Source organism: Berghia stephanieae, chromosome 10, assembly GCF_034508935.2.
Source record: "Berghia stephanieae isolate SIO BIC M18660-M18661 chromosome 10, UCSD_Bste_1.3, whole genome shotgun sequence".
In the NCBI taxonomy this organism is placed as follows: Eukaryota; Metazoa; Mollusca; class Gastropoda; order Nudibranchia; family Aeolidiidae; genus Berghia; species Berghia stephanieae.
The window spans coordinates 14,775,201-14,789,526 of record NC_088369.1 but is presented as its reverse complement, the minus strand read 5'-3'; the positions used below and the strand labels follow the sequence as shown (position 1 = coordinate 14,789,526).

The 14,326-nt window shown below is 35.8% G+C and overlaps 1 protein-coding gene across 1 annotated transcript; it reads right to left on the bottom strand.

The window, feature by feature from the left end:
• Window positions 1-1,993: 1,993 nt before the first annotated feature.
• Window positions 1,994-13,039, bottom strand: LOC144980696 (uncharacterized). Its single transcript, XM_078928383.1, has 4 exons — window positions 12,858-13,039; window positions 6,766-7,357; window positions 6,001-6,115; window positions 1,994-3,394 (listed from the first exon to the last, which is right to left on the bottom strand). The coding sequence occupies exons 2-4, from the start codon at window positions 7,321-7,323 to the stop codon at window positions 2,133-2,135; spliced, it is 1,935 nt and encodes a 644-aa protein (XP_078784509.1). The 5' UTR covers window positions 7,324-7,357; window positions 12,858-13,039; the 3' UTR covers window positions 1,994-2,132.
• Window positions 13,040-14,326: the final 1,287 nt, after the last annotated feature.

Here is a 14,326-nt window from a genome sequence, read left to right as displayed (position 1 = left end):
TCCTACCAACTAGGGGCAGCGTGGCTCAACGATACGGTCTTTGCTTCCTACCCGAAGCCGAAAGGTATCGAGTTCGATCACCCGCCGCTGCGCTGTGTGGCCTTGAGCAAGTCACCTCGCCTTAGCTCAATTTGCGGCTGACGCCTGGGTTATTCCAGTCTTCCCTTATGGGATGAATAAAGGGAGTTTTATTTATTTTATTATTTATAACCATGTGAGGTCAAAGGACCCCACCCAAGCCTTCATATATATATCTCATATCATGTGATGGGTTATTAAGGCCAATTGCCTTTTGAATACTCGGTGCATATAAAAACATTGTATTATTGTTTGTTTTTGTTATTAAGGGTTTTACGGCGCTTGCAACACGTTTAGGTTATATCAGCGCCAGTAAAAAGGAAGAAAATGGGATAGTAAAAAGTTCTAGAATTACAATTAAGGCACCCAAGAGAAAGGAAGACAAAGAGGAACTGGGAACAAATAGGGATCAGATGTAGATTCCAAGAGCATACCACCTATGTACTTAGTTTGAGATCACCTATAAGTCTCATCCGGGCACAAGCACAAAATCCAACAAAGAGGAATATACTCAAATGCTTACATTATACATAATACAAAAATAAAAAATATAATAATACATAACACAGAGATGATTTACAAGGAAAAAAAAATATCATCTCCCAAAACAATAACTATGCATTTGACTGTTTCCCTCCCAGCCAGGGCCAGGACAAAACCAAGTAATCTCATTCCAAGACAAAGACAGAAAGCATGTTGGAAAACAGATATAGGGGGATAGAAGACACAGTATGTACCTCCCTGCCCACTATGGGAGGCCAGGAACCCCACCCAGGGGGATAGAAGACACAGTATGTACCTCCATGACTCCATGCCCACTATGGGAGGCCAGGAACCCCACCCAGTATTGTATTATTAAAACACAAAAACAACAAAGCTTTCAAGTTATGAGTCTCATTGTGGCATTTCTGTACCAGCATTTGGAAAGACAAAAGTTGAAAGACGTCCAATGAATAATATAGATCAAACAATAATAATACTAATAATAATAATAATAATAATAATAATAATGATAATAATAATGATAATAATAATAATAATAATGATAATAATAATAATGATAATAATGATAATAATAATAATAATAATAATTGTTTTAAGTCTGTATTCCTGATAAACGCCTTCCCACAGGTCAGATATTTAATTTTTTTAAAAATCCAAATGAGTGGTGTTATGGCATTGTAAATCTATATTCTTGATAAATGCCTTTCCACAGGTCAGATATCAGAAAGGTTTTTCACCCATATTATTCCTGATGTGTCTTGTTAAGTATATTTTGCTGGTAAAAGCCTTTCCACAGGTCAGGCATTTAAATAGGAGTTTTTCACCTGTATGAGTTCAAATGTGTCAAAATTATTTGTTCTTGATAAATGCATTTCCACAGGTCAGATATTTGAAAGGGTTTTTCACCCATATGAGATCTGTATATGTCTTTGGAAAACTATTTTGCCAGGAAATGCCTTTCTACAGGTCAGACATTAAAATGGTTTTTCGCCTGAATGAGTTCTGACGAGTCATTTTAAATTTGTGTCTTGAGTAAATGCCTTTCCACGGGTACAGTACGACATTTAAATGGTCTTTCACCCGTATGTATTGTTTTAAACTTGCAACCTGAGCAAATGCTTTGCCACAGATCAGACACTTGAATGGCTCCTCTCTCATAGAAGTTCTGATGTGCAGTCATAACTGCAATCGTGGTAAATGACTTGTCATTTAAATAAATGGTTTTTCGCTTATATGAGTTCTGATGTGTTCTTCTAAATGTCCACTCTGAGTAAATCTTTTCCACAGGTCACACAATTATATATTTTTTTCTCCAGTATGAGCAGTGATGTATCATTGTAATTGAGTGTTCTTGGCAATTGCGGTTTCACAGGTCACACAATAGAACTGCTTTTTACCAGTATGAGTCTTGATGTGTTGCATTAAACGTGTAAACCGTCTATACGCCTTTCCACAGGTTGGTCATTGGAATGATTTTTGTTCCCTTATGAGCTCTGATGTGTCCTTGCAATACTTATTTTGTGAACTGGTGGAAAATGCTTTTAGTTCAGTCATTTGAATGGTTTTACTCCCGGGTGAGTTTTGATGTGTACTATTAAATGTGAAGCCTGAGCAAATGCCTTTCCACAGGTCAGACATTTGAATGGTTTTTCTCCCGTATGAGTTCTGATGTGATCTTGAAAATGTTGTTTTCTGATAAATGCCTTTTCACAGGTCAGACATTTGAATGCTTTTTCTCCCGTATGAGTTTTGATGTGTAGTTTTAATTGAAAACCGTGCATAAATGCCTTTCCACAGGTTGAACATTTAAATGGATGTTCTCCTGTATGAGTTTTTATGTGTGATTTTAAATGTGAACTGGAGACAAACGCTTTTTCACAGGTCGGACATTTGAATGGTCTTTCCCCTGTATGAATTCTGATGTGTGCTTGTAATTCTGCTTTCGTGAAAAATGCCTTTCCACAGGTCAGACATTTGAAGGGTCTTTCTCCTGTATGAGTTCTCATGTGTACTTTTAAATTTTCAACCTGAGTAAACACCTTTCCACAGGTCAAACATTTGAATGGCCTTTCTCCTGTATGAGTTCTCATGTGTCTTTTTAAATTTGACTTCTGAGTAAACGCCTTTCCACAGGTCAAACATATGAATGGTTTTTGAGTATGAGTTGAAATGTGTTGTTTTAAACTTGAACTGTTGATAAATGCTTTTTCACAGGTCAAACATTTGAATGGTCTTTCTTCTGTATGATTTCTCATGTGTCTTTTTAAATTTGAAACAAGACTAAACGCCTTTCCACAAGTCATACATATGAATGGTTTTTCACCAGTATGAGTTGTCATGTGTTCTTTTAATCTTGAACTTCTGATAAATGCTTTTCCACAGGTCAAACAATTGAATGATTTTTCTCCGGTGTGGATTCGAGTATGTTTTATAAGTTTTGATCTACAAGTATATACTTTCCCACAAATATGACATTTATGAGACATATTTTTAGGTTTCTCAGGGGCTTTATCTTCTTTTTGAACATCAATAGATGACTTGAAGATTGAATTTGTAGAAATATTTTTGTAACAAGCATCATGAGGTTTCTCCTCCATTTCTGACTCGTATATTTCAATAGTATCTGCTTCTGGTCTATTGTGATTTGTAGAAAGTTGTTCAAAAGATGTAACGTGATTGGTTTGGACATCAGTGCCAGGCTTGTGCCATTCCACACAACAGTCTGCAGTTTCATCGACATCAATTTCAACTTTTAAGTCTTCAAGAAGTCCATCATTCAAATACTGATCACAGCCATCAACATCGTTGTTATCTGTAAATTGATAAGAGAATTCTTAGCTCAAGGAAACAATTGACTTAAACATCTATTGAAGTGAGAAATCATCCCCACGGATAGAAATGCATGATAGGCATAAATACCATAGATTGTTGACTGGGAGATGTCTGCAGCAACAGTAGAACCAAACTATATCCTAACTATGAGTGAGAACATCCAAATGTTGAGATTTCTCAAATTTCGAGCTTACAAATCAAAAGATAAACTTCACATCTTTCTCTCATTAGTTTCATTACACAAACTAATTTGACACCATGATAAATCATATTTAGTTAACTGTTCAAACTACGAAATAGGCCTTACAAAAATAAATTAATGAATAAATAAATAAACAAATAAATAAATTAAAAATAATTATGATGACGATGACAACAATGATGGTAGTGATGGTGATAATGATAATTATAATAACAGTACAGTTAAACCTGTCTATAGCGACCACCCAAGATCAACGGCCAAAGTGGTCGTTGTGGACAGATGGTTGTTAATTACAGGTGTAATGTGCACTGAACCTAATATTATTAAAAGCATTGGAACCTATCACCAGTCATCATTTATTATTATTATTATTATTATTATTATTATTATTATTATTATCATTATAATGATGATGATTATCATCATCATTATTACAAAACAATGCAAAAAATCATCCCCTTCTGAGTTGCCAAATTCGTATCATGTGAATTTGGTTGCAGGACAAGAACTGCCAATTAAGATGGTTATTTTTTCATTTGTTTATCTTTTGGTTTTGTTTTCTAGTTTTTCTTTTTTCTTTTTTTGTCTCTTTATTCTTTGTTTCTTTGAGTTTTTTTTTATTTTTTAAATCTGTTTTAAAATTCTTTTCTCTCTGAATTTTTAAAGGGAAAAGATATGTGAGTTGTTTTGTTCAGTGTTGATTTCATTTCTTTTTGAAATAGTCAGTGATAGAAGATTGTCTTTGCTTTAGTCTACTATCCAACAGGTCCTTTTCGATATTGTCAATGCTCCATAATGATTTTGTCAAACACTCTTGCTCAAGAAATTTCCTAAGTCTCACACGTGATGAAAATCCTTTCTGCAAGCTAATGTGTTCTTTCATTGTGTCCTCTTCTCCATCATCCTCATCATTATTGTCATTATCATTATCATCGCAATAATTTTTTAATGAGGAAAGGAGATGAGTTGCGTCACGTTTCCAATCAATTGATCCGGTGTCGCACACATGCAAGTAGAGTGTACGATTTAGCGGAGAAGCGAAAATGGCATCTGACACCAGCTTTCATGTGCATATGAGTAGGACCTTCAGCTCTGAGTTTTCTATTTCTATGGGCTTGGGACTGTCATGTTCAAGACAGGCATCATAAGAAGGTTTGTTTTTTTTCTTTGTAGTTGTTTTTGTTTTATTATTGTTTTTTTTTTTTTTTCTTTCTAGTTTTTAGCTTTATCAACATCAAAATGTGACATTATTGTTTGTAAGAATTGTAGTTGTGAAAGTTGGTTACTTTCTATTCTGTGCAAGCTGTTTATAAACTCATATATATCATTATTATTATTATTATTATTATTATTATTATTATTATTATTATTAGAAGAAGAAGAAGAAGAAGAAGAAGAAGAAGAAGAAGAAGAAGAAAAAGAAGAAATAAATAAATAAATAAGAATGCATCAAAAAGATTGAACATGACAGAGTTCTTGCAAGAGTTATGCAATGCAAGGCGGAAAGTCAACAGAGAGGAGGAAGACAAAGGAAAATGTGGCAGAAAAACATCAAGGATTGGACAAGACTGATGCGAAACGAGTTGATAGAAAAGGTAAATGGTTGAAATGAGTGGCACTGGATTGTAAAGGCTGCATCCCTCGAGTCCTCCTCAGATGACCACCTGGTTATGGGAATGAATGAGTGAGTGAGTGAGGAATGATGTTTGTAAAGACTGAGGGTTTTACAAGACAATAGTTTTAAAAAATAAAAATGTAACCTCAGTATTATGGGACATTCCAACTCTGTCACTGATTTTGTGTAGTTGTTGTGAGAAATAAAAAGAGACTCGATTGAAACAATAACTGGCAGACCAAATGAAAAATCTCATTATTTTTAGAGTTCTCAATTATTCATGAAAAAAGTCAAGAAGAAACTACAATCCATCTCTCGATTGAAATATTGCTGTTCCATACACTTGTAGCTGACAATAATTTACATCTAGTACTTGAAAACAGATAAGCAAATATTTTATTTGTATGTAAAATATAGTGATTTTGAATTGGCACCTTTAAGGTGAAATGGGAGGGATGAGGTGGAAATGATGTGAAAAGGATATTGAGGGGAAAGACAAGACAGTAACAGTAATAGTAATTGTCAATTCCCTGATATTACCAAGGCTGTGGTTGTAAAAAAAATGGTATTTGACGGTATCTCTTATGATAGAATTTTGGATAGATTTGCTCTTTTTTTTCTCTTCTTCCCCCCCCCCCCCCCCCTTCCATTTCTTCATTCATTTTATCTATTGACTGGTGTAGACGAGGCACTGAGCACATAAGAGAAGAGAAAACCCATCTCAAAATGGACAAATATTCACAAGTCATTTGCAATATCACAAAATTACCTTGTGTATTTTCACAAACCATAGACGTGATCTCTGACCCAAAACCATTGGAAGGAACAGGCTCCTCACTAATTGTTTTATAACTCGGATCACCTTTGTTGACAATGGAGAGTTCCTAGAAAAAAAAGTAAGAGAAAGAAAGAATGGAATGAAAAGATACAATAAAGCTACAGATTTTATAACACTGTCGGACAACCACTGGCACTACAAAACTTGTTACAAACAAAATCAAGACAACTTGTCTGTGTTAATGGAGATAAAGATAAAGGGAGTAAATCTGATTCATGAATGAACAAAACAAACGACCAAAGGCCGAAACGTCATTTGTTTTGTTTTGTGTTGTTCATTCATGAGTCAGATTTACTCCCTTTATCTTTATCTCCATTTTATTGACTCATTTAGGCACCTTTAGCTATTTGTCTGTGTTAACTCAATTCCTCCATTTCACATTTTCAAAACTAGAGATCAATTGGTCAGACAGACCAGGACAAGGAAAAGTCACAAAGTGTTTTGGAGACTCCTGTATTCTTCTAAGATAACAAATCGTTTTTAATCTCTGTTATTTTAACTTAATAATCATTTTCATTATCTTCATCATCATCATCATCATCATCGTCATCCTTGTTATTATTATTATTATTATTATTATTATTATTATTATTATTATTATTATTATTATTATTGTCGTCTTTGCCACTGTTACAGTCACCACCACCATCTTCATCGGAGACAATACTACAAAAATGGAAAAGGATATCATCTTACCTGACATTGTGTCCCAGAAGATAGCTCTGTTGACATTCTGTCCTCAAGTTTAACTTTATCTCTAATATCAATGCTCTGTGAATCTTCATCTTCAAGTTTAACACTGACATCAGTGAATTGTGAACAAGTGTAGAAAGAGTTCTGTGCCTTGCTGTATTCATCTTCAGGTTTTACATTGATATCTGTGTCATGGGAAGAGTTCTCTGCCTTGATGTCTTCATCTTCAAGTTTTACATTGAGATCAGTGAATTGTGAACAAGTGTAGAAAGAATTATCTGCCTTGATGTCTTCATCTTCAAGTTTAACATTGACATTCATGGACTTTAGATGAGACTCTGGTATATTTTCCACCTCTGTCAATTCAAGTTTAACACTGACATCAGAAGACTGGCATGAGATCTCTGCTGTTGTTTCGGTTTCCATTAGATCTTCAAGGGTAGTAAATGATGGGAAGGTATTCTCTGTCTTTACATCTCCCAATCCGACATTCAAATGTCTGAAATCTTCATGTGAATTCGTCACAGTTTTTTCCACTTCAGCTTTACAAGACCCTTCCATCTTTACTTCTCTCAACAGGATGTAAGGATGGACACTAAAAAAAGAAAAAAAGCACCACAAGAAATGTTGAGATAATGGGAAAAAAATGACAATGAGTGCCGGTTTTACTATACAAGATTGACAATGGTCTGGATGACAGTCTGAGCTGCAAACTTTCATATCATTTGTATGGTTTGTTTTCACAAAATTACATTTCGCAGATATTCCAAATGATCACTTTGAATGAATTTTACAAAGTTATGGTTGACCATAGCCATACAGTTCTAAAACTATACGAGTTAGAACTGTTCTGATGTGTCCATCATGTTCTCTGATAAATATGCCATAAATTTACCAATTATTATTTTCAAATACCACTTCATATGTGAAATACAGCCATTTAAAAACAAAAAACAAAAAAAAGCTAAAAAAAAAAAACATCCCATATTTTGGGCGAATGAAAATTACAGAATAATTTCAAACACAACTTTTGAAAGTCTTGAAGGATTCTCTAGTTCCGAATGTTTTTTAATAGAAAACACATGTATTTTCAAATATAACGCTGTGATTATTATCAGACATGTCTGAGAATAAGAAAATTGATTATGGGCAGACAATGTCAGCCAATAACGATGGACGGTTATAAACAGACACTTTTTTAAAACTCGCTTTTTTAAACATTTATCCACATTCCAGAATATGGAAAGTTTCGAAATGCACATAGAAATAAGTAAAGTTAATAAAATATCAATAAAAATATAAAATTAACTAACAATAAATAATTCGATGGATAGTAGGTCACTATATATACACAATATGCGTCGACATTCATGTGGGTTTCATGGCCAATTGGTCAAGTCGTCGGCTTGTCGGAATCGACGTTGTGTGTTCGAATCCTGGTTCCGCCACTTTTTTTTCCCATCTGCTTTCTACAGAGCATTGCAAATGATAAATGTCCTGTACCCCCCCCCCCCCTCTTTTATTTTCATTATTTTTCTCTCTCTCTTTTGGATCCTTTATAGGAAATTGTCATATTCATCCCCACTCCGATTTTAAAAAGTATATTCTAAAAAGAATAAATAATTAAAAAGCAAACAAACAAAAATATTCAGAGAGGGACCAAATGGTCAGATGGAGAAAATAAAACAATAATTAAAAAAAAAAAAAAACAATTTCAAGAAAATCATGCTCAGAAACGGAAATAGACCAAACAAAAAAGGAGAAAAGAATAGACTAGATCCAAAAAAAAAAAAAAGAATAAAAAAAGGAGCAATCGGATTCAAACATAAAAGGAAAAAAAAATGAAAGGTGGTCTAATCCACTGAGCGGTTTATCCACAAGGATATCGGTGAATCTTTAAATTCATATATGAGCTAGATAATTTTCCACCATCTTTGCTTCCTTGTATTGATAGTAATTTTCATCTCTAATTCGAACAATATGTTGTTAGATCTAGTTTTGTGGAAGTGTGATAATAAACTGTATTATTTTGTATGAAGACGACAAGAAAGAATATAGGTGTGGTGGGTTTTAGGGCAAACAACATCTATTTCTAGAAATTTGTCTGCGAAATAAACAAATTCCCGGCCATTATCGATATCCCCAAAATTGTGGTCAGAATGAACAAATTGAAAGAAACAAAAGAAGATCAATAAAGTTTAAAATTTTCTTTTTTTTAATTGAGCTATTATATAGCGCAATATCCACTAAACATGCTCAAAGCGCTTTACAAGGGGTCCCTGGCTAACAGCAACATTTAATATGTAGGATGAGACATGACGCCTGTTAGGCGATATTACAATTTTTTCAGACAGAGACAATGCTGTTAAAGGTCAAGCACTCATTTTACACCTGAGTACGGTGAGAGAATGTAAGTAAAGAGCCTTTTCCAAGGACTCAACTATGCGCTGAGTAAGGCTTGAACCCAGGACCTACCGATCCGAAAGCGAGTGTCAAACCACTAGACTACATAGCGGGAGGTATGTAGGTAGTGAAAATTTTAATGGCTGGTGGACTGTCAACCGATTTGATGATTAACAAGTTTCTTACTGGTTGAAAAAAGAAGGCGAATTGCTAGTTTGACGTTTCAGTTCAAAGCGTCAAAAACTTACGTTCTTGATCCATTTGCTTTTTTTTTTAAAAGCTGGATTTGGCATTTGAGTACTATTTACTTTCATCTTGTGTTAAATATCACTTGACATTAACTGATTTGGGACACAAATAACCACTGGCATTTTATTTCAGAATCTTTGGTATTTTTCACGCCAAGTTTGGCATTTAGCATAAAATATTTCTGCCAACTTGATAAATGTGTATGCCAATAACGAAAAGGCCAGGCTTTTGGTTATTGCCAGACATGTTTGTTTTTAAGGGTTTTACAGCACTTGCAACACAATAAGGTCATATCAGCACCAGTAAAAAGGAAGAAAAAGTTCTAGAATTACAATTAAAGCACCCAAGAAAAGGTAAGACAAAGGGGAATTTGTTCAAATAGGAAACAGATCTAGATTCCAAGAGCACACTATCACTATCAGTCAGTGTACTTCACAAGCACAGGTCCTAACTAAGAGGGATACACTCAAATGTTTACAAATCATATATAATATTAAACAAAACAATACAGTGCATGGCATAAGAGAGATGAATTTAAAATTTAAAAATATCATCTCCAAAAACTAACTATATATTTGACTGTTGCCCTCTCAGCTAGGGTATCCAGCCAGGGCCTGGGCAAAAGTAATCTCATTCTAAGACAAAGACAGAAAGAATGTTGGAAACAGATATAGGGGGATAGAAGTGGAGAAAGACACAGTAAGTGCGACCTTCCCACTATGATGGGGGGTAAGGAACCCCACCCAGTTGCTAGACACGGTCTGCCAATAATCAAAAGTCCAGGTTTTTTTTTTTATTGCCAGACACGTGTCTGCCAATTGTCAATTTTCTTCATTGGCAGACATGCCTGAGAAGAACGACAGCCAAAGCCGAAACCTAAACTAAACTGCTTTTTTGTTGTTGACGGTAGGAAAGAGATGCTATCTAGACCGAGGAGCCTAATAGTAATAGAAAAAAAGGGAGGCCTTCCAAAAACTCCTACATCCCCAGTATTTTTGAGTAGGGGGTTTGGGAGGGGGGAAACTTTTTTTTAAATAAATTATAATATATTATAATAATAATAATACATTATAATATAATGTGCTAGTTCTAGTAGGGGGTTTGGGAGGGGGGAACTAAAAAAAGTCCCCCCCCCCCCCTCCCCAACCCCCCTACTAGTATTAGAGAACATTATAATAACGCAGTGGCTATTTTTACAGTCCCGTAAAGATGGTTCTCGGGGCTATTTTTACAGTCTCGTAAAGATGGTTCTCGGGGCTATTTTTACAGTCCCGTAAAGATGGTTCTCGGGGCTATTTTTACAGTCCCGTAGCGATTTTTACGGTACTATCATTTTTATGACATATAATTTGTGTTTTTGCATAAGTTATGTTTACAGTACAGAACAGCCCGTTTTCTATCATCAGTGGGCAGGTTAGGTTGTATGTCTTGATTTTTTTTTCTGTCAAACAGACATAATATAGATCTAGTAGTAGTTTATTAAACACTGAAAGTGTTTAGTTCCTGCTTGAAGTCGACACCCCTCAAGATATAATACTTTACAGGTTTGGCTTTTGTTGATACTTTACCAGTATTAACCAGCCAGGAAGGACTAACGGTTTATACAATTTTAAAAGACGTAACATTCAGGGTGTAGTCTTCTCATGTGAGAGTGGGTTCGAATCCCCTTTCAGAAAAGAGGCCGTTCAAAAACCAATTGGACACATTTTGACCATTTTAGAACCCCCCCCCATGTGGATAGTAAAAATGCACATTGCGAAACACCCCATATTGTTCTCTTGAATAATAATTTTAAAAAAGAAAGTAAATAATGATGATGATTCTCTACCATGGTCGGTCATGATCCAAAAGAATAGAGGTGCCCAAGACTGATCCTCATTGGGGCGCCGAGGTGGAGAGGTCATTTTGCTTTGGTCCCACCATCGCGTTGCTCCTACTCCTTTACCGATTGACCCAGCGATTGTTACGACCAGACAAGAGTGCGTCGCTGTATTGCTCCTCCCTTCACAGTTAGGAGATTGTTTTATTGTTCTCCGCCAAAGCGGTGCTCACCTTGTGGTCAGACTCCTCTGCCTAGGCTTTGAGGTACTACTAGGGAAAGAGATAGATTGAGAAAAAGAGAAAGGAAAAAGAGAGAAGAGAGAGAGAGAGAGAGAGAGAGAGAGAGAGAGAGAGAGAGAGGAAGAGAGAGAGAAAGAGAGAGAGTGGGGGGGGGAGAGTGAGATAGAGACAGAAAGAGATTGGGAACGAATGAAAGAAAGAGAGCGAGAGAGAGAGAGAGAGAGAGAGAGAGAGAGAGAGAGAGAGAGAGAGAGAAAAGAAAGAGAGATAGGGAAAGAAAGATGGGGAAAGAAAGAGAGGGATAGAGAAAGAATGAAAGAAAGAAAGAGGGAGAGAGAAACAAAAAGAAAGAAAGAAAGAGAAGAGAGAGAGAGAGAGAGAGAGAGAGAGAGAGAGAGAGAGAGAGAGAGAGAGAGAGAGAGAGAGAGATAAAGAAAGGGATTGGGAAGGAATGAAAGAAAGAGAGAAGGAGAGAGAAAAAGAGAGATATAGAAAGAAAGGGATAGAGAAAGAATGAAAGAAAGAGTGTGTGTGTGTGTGTGTGTGAGAGAGAGAGAGAGAGAGAGAGAGAGAGAGAAAGAGAGAGGGGGAGAGAAACAAAGAAAGAAATAAATAAAGAAAGGGATAGAGAAAGAATGAAAGAAAGAGTGAGAGAGAGGGGGGGGAGAAAGAAAGAAAGAGGGACAGAGATAGAAAAAAGAGAATGTAAAAAAAAAGAGAGAAGAGAGAGAAAGAGAAAGAAAGAAAGACATAGAGAAAGAATAAAAGAAAGAGGGAGAGAGAGAGAGAAAGAGAGTGTGTGTGTGTGTGTGTGTGTGAGAGAGAGAGAGAGAGAGAGAGAGAGAGAGAGAGAGAGAGAGACTGCTAACTCGCCGCACCTGAACGAAGTAAGTGAGTTTTAGAGCTAAATTAGCGTCTACTCAGCCTATCTGTTACTATTTATAAATCTATTACCGCAAGCCGTAAAAATAGCCACGAGAACGATCTTTACGGGACTGTAAAAATAGCCCCGAGAACCATCTTTACGGGACTGTAAAAATAGCCCCGAGAACCATCTTTACGGGACTGTAAAAATAGCCACTGCGTTATAATAAACAAGAATACTACTGGTACTGGGGATGTAGGAGCTTTCGGAAGGCCTCCTTTCCAAACATCCTACTAGAACATTATAAAAAAAACAACAAAGAATACTGGGGATGTAGGAGCTTTCGGGAGGCTTCCCGAAATGCTAGCACGAGGAGCTTTCGGAAGGCCTCCCCCTTGCCGCCAGGCCTTTTCTCCTACTCCACTATCTCTATCACTATCTATCTATCTAGATAGACGTCTTGTCTTCGCTACCCTCCTTCTCCTACTCCCGGCTCATGCCCATACCGTCACCGTACCTCTTATATCCACTCAGCAGTGAAACATCTCTCGCTGTTCCTTCTGTTGATGTAGCTCATCAATATCCAACTAAAATAGCGAGAGATTTAATCAATCGTTGCTATTAGAGCTTGGAAACAGTTGGTGAGGATGGCCCTGGACATCATCATTAGCCATAGCTTCATAGTCAACCATAGAAATCGAAAGTAGGTAGAAAGTGGACTCCCACAGTAAAGAACTCGGTAAAAGAGGCTCTCCATGGCGGTCGACTCAATCTCTATCTATAGAGCAGTAAAATTAGGTGCCCCAAACGTAAACAAAGGTCTAGAAGCACATGGCAAACCACATGTTCCTGTCTTGACAGCTCACGTTCCAATGTAAATAATAGAAAAAAATAACCTTTAAAATTTGGCTGTTAGGTGGCAAAAGAAACACATATTCATAAATACTCGATCATGCATCAAATAATGTCTAGATATGGATATTTTATGGAACAAAAGGTAAAATTTATCAAAAGTTACTGTCTATCTATTTTTAGACCAGAGCAAATTATTGCGCTGGTGTGAACAAAACGAGAATTATTCGGAGCCTGATTTTCATAATAATTTAGCCTTATATTATTATTTCTGCAACTGTTAGATTTTATGTAAACATATTTTCAATACTGAAAGTGTATTGCCTACGACTCAAACTACAAAATTGGGAGACCTATATTGTGCGTAAATTATTCCGGTCCCTAACGGAAATCACTAGCAACTTGTTATTGTTTACGTTTGGGGCACCTAATTTTACTGATTTATCTATCTGCCTACCTATCTATCTATGTGTGTATCTATCTATTTATCTGTCTAAAATGTATCTATCTCTCTCTCTCTCCCCCCCTCTCTCTGTCTATATATATATATATATATATATATATATATATATATATATATATATATATATATATATATATATATATATATATATATATATAAAGCTCAATTTAATTTAATGAAGGACCAATCAATCGACAAGCAGACGACAAACAGAGACTTTAGGATTTCAGTCGATAAAAGCTGATATCGTAGGACCCTTATCAAAGTTCCCTCCAGTAGAAATGAGTCACAGTCTTCATATTCATGTCTCTTTCTTCCAGCTCGCTGACATCGATAATTCATTCTGTAGGAGAGACACTGATGGACAAATGTATTAGGCACTACTACTACTACTACTACTACTACTACTACTACTACTACTACTACTACTACTACTACTACTACTACTACTACTACTACTACATACTACTACTACTACTACTACTACTACTACTACTACATACTATTACTTCTGCAATGTGAATTTGTAAGAGAGAGAGAGAGAGAGAGAGAGAGAGAGAGAGAGAGAGAGAGAGAGAGAGAGAGAGAGAGAGAGAGAGAATAAGATAGTGTTAATGCGAATTTGTGCGATATTTTGGAGAGAAGATAAAATAAAATAAAAGTGCTAAAAC

What these genes read in the sequence shown, in the direction of transcription:
- LOC144980696 (XM_078928383.1), bottom strand. Translation starts at nt 7,323, where the DNA reads ATGGAAGGGTCTTGTAAAGCTGAAGTGGAAAAAACTGTGACGAATTCA. An exon ending in CTTCTGGGACACAATGTCAG is followed by an intron (nt 6,116 to 6,765) that starts GTAAGATGATAT and finishes TTTTTTTTCTAG; the next exon opens with GAACTCTCCATTGTCAACAA. An exon ending in GGTTTGTGAAAATACACAAG is followed by an intron (nt 3,395 to 6,000) that starts GTAATTTTGTGA and finishes ATCAATTTACAG; the next exon opens with ATAACAACGATGTTGATGGC.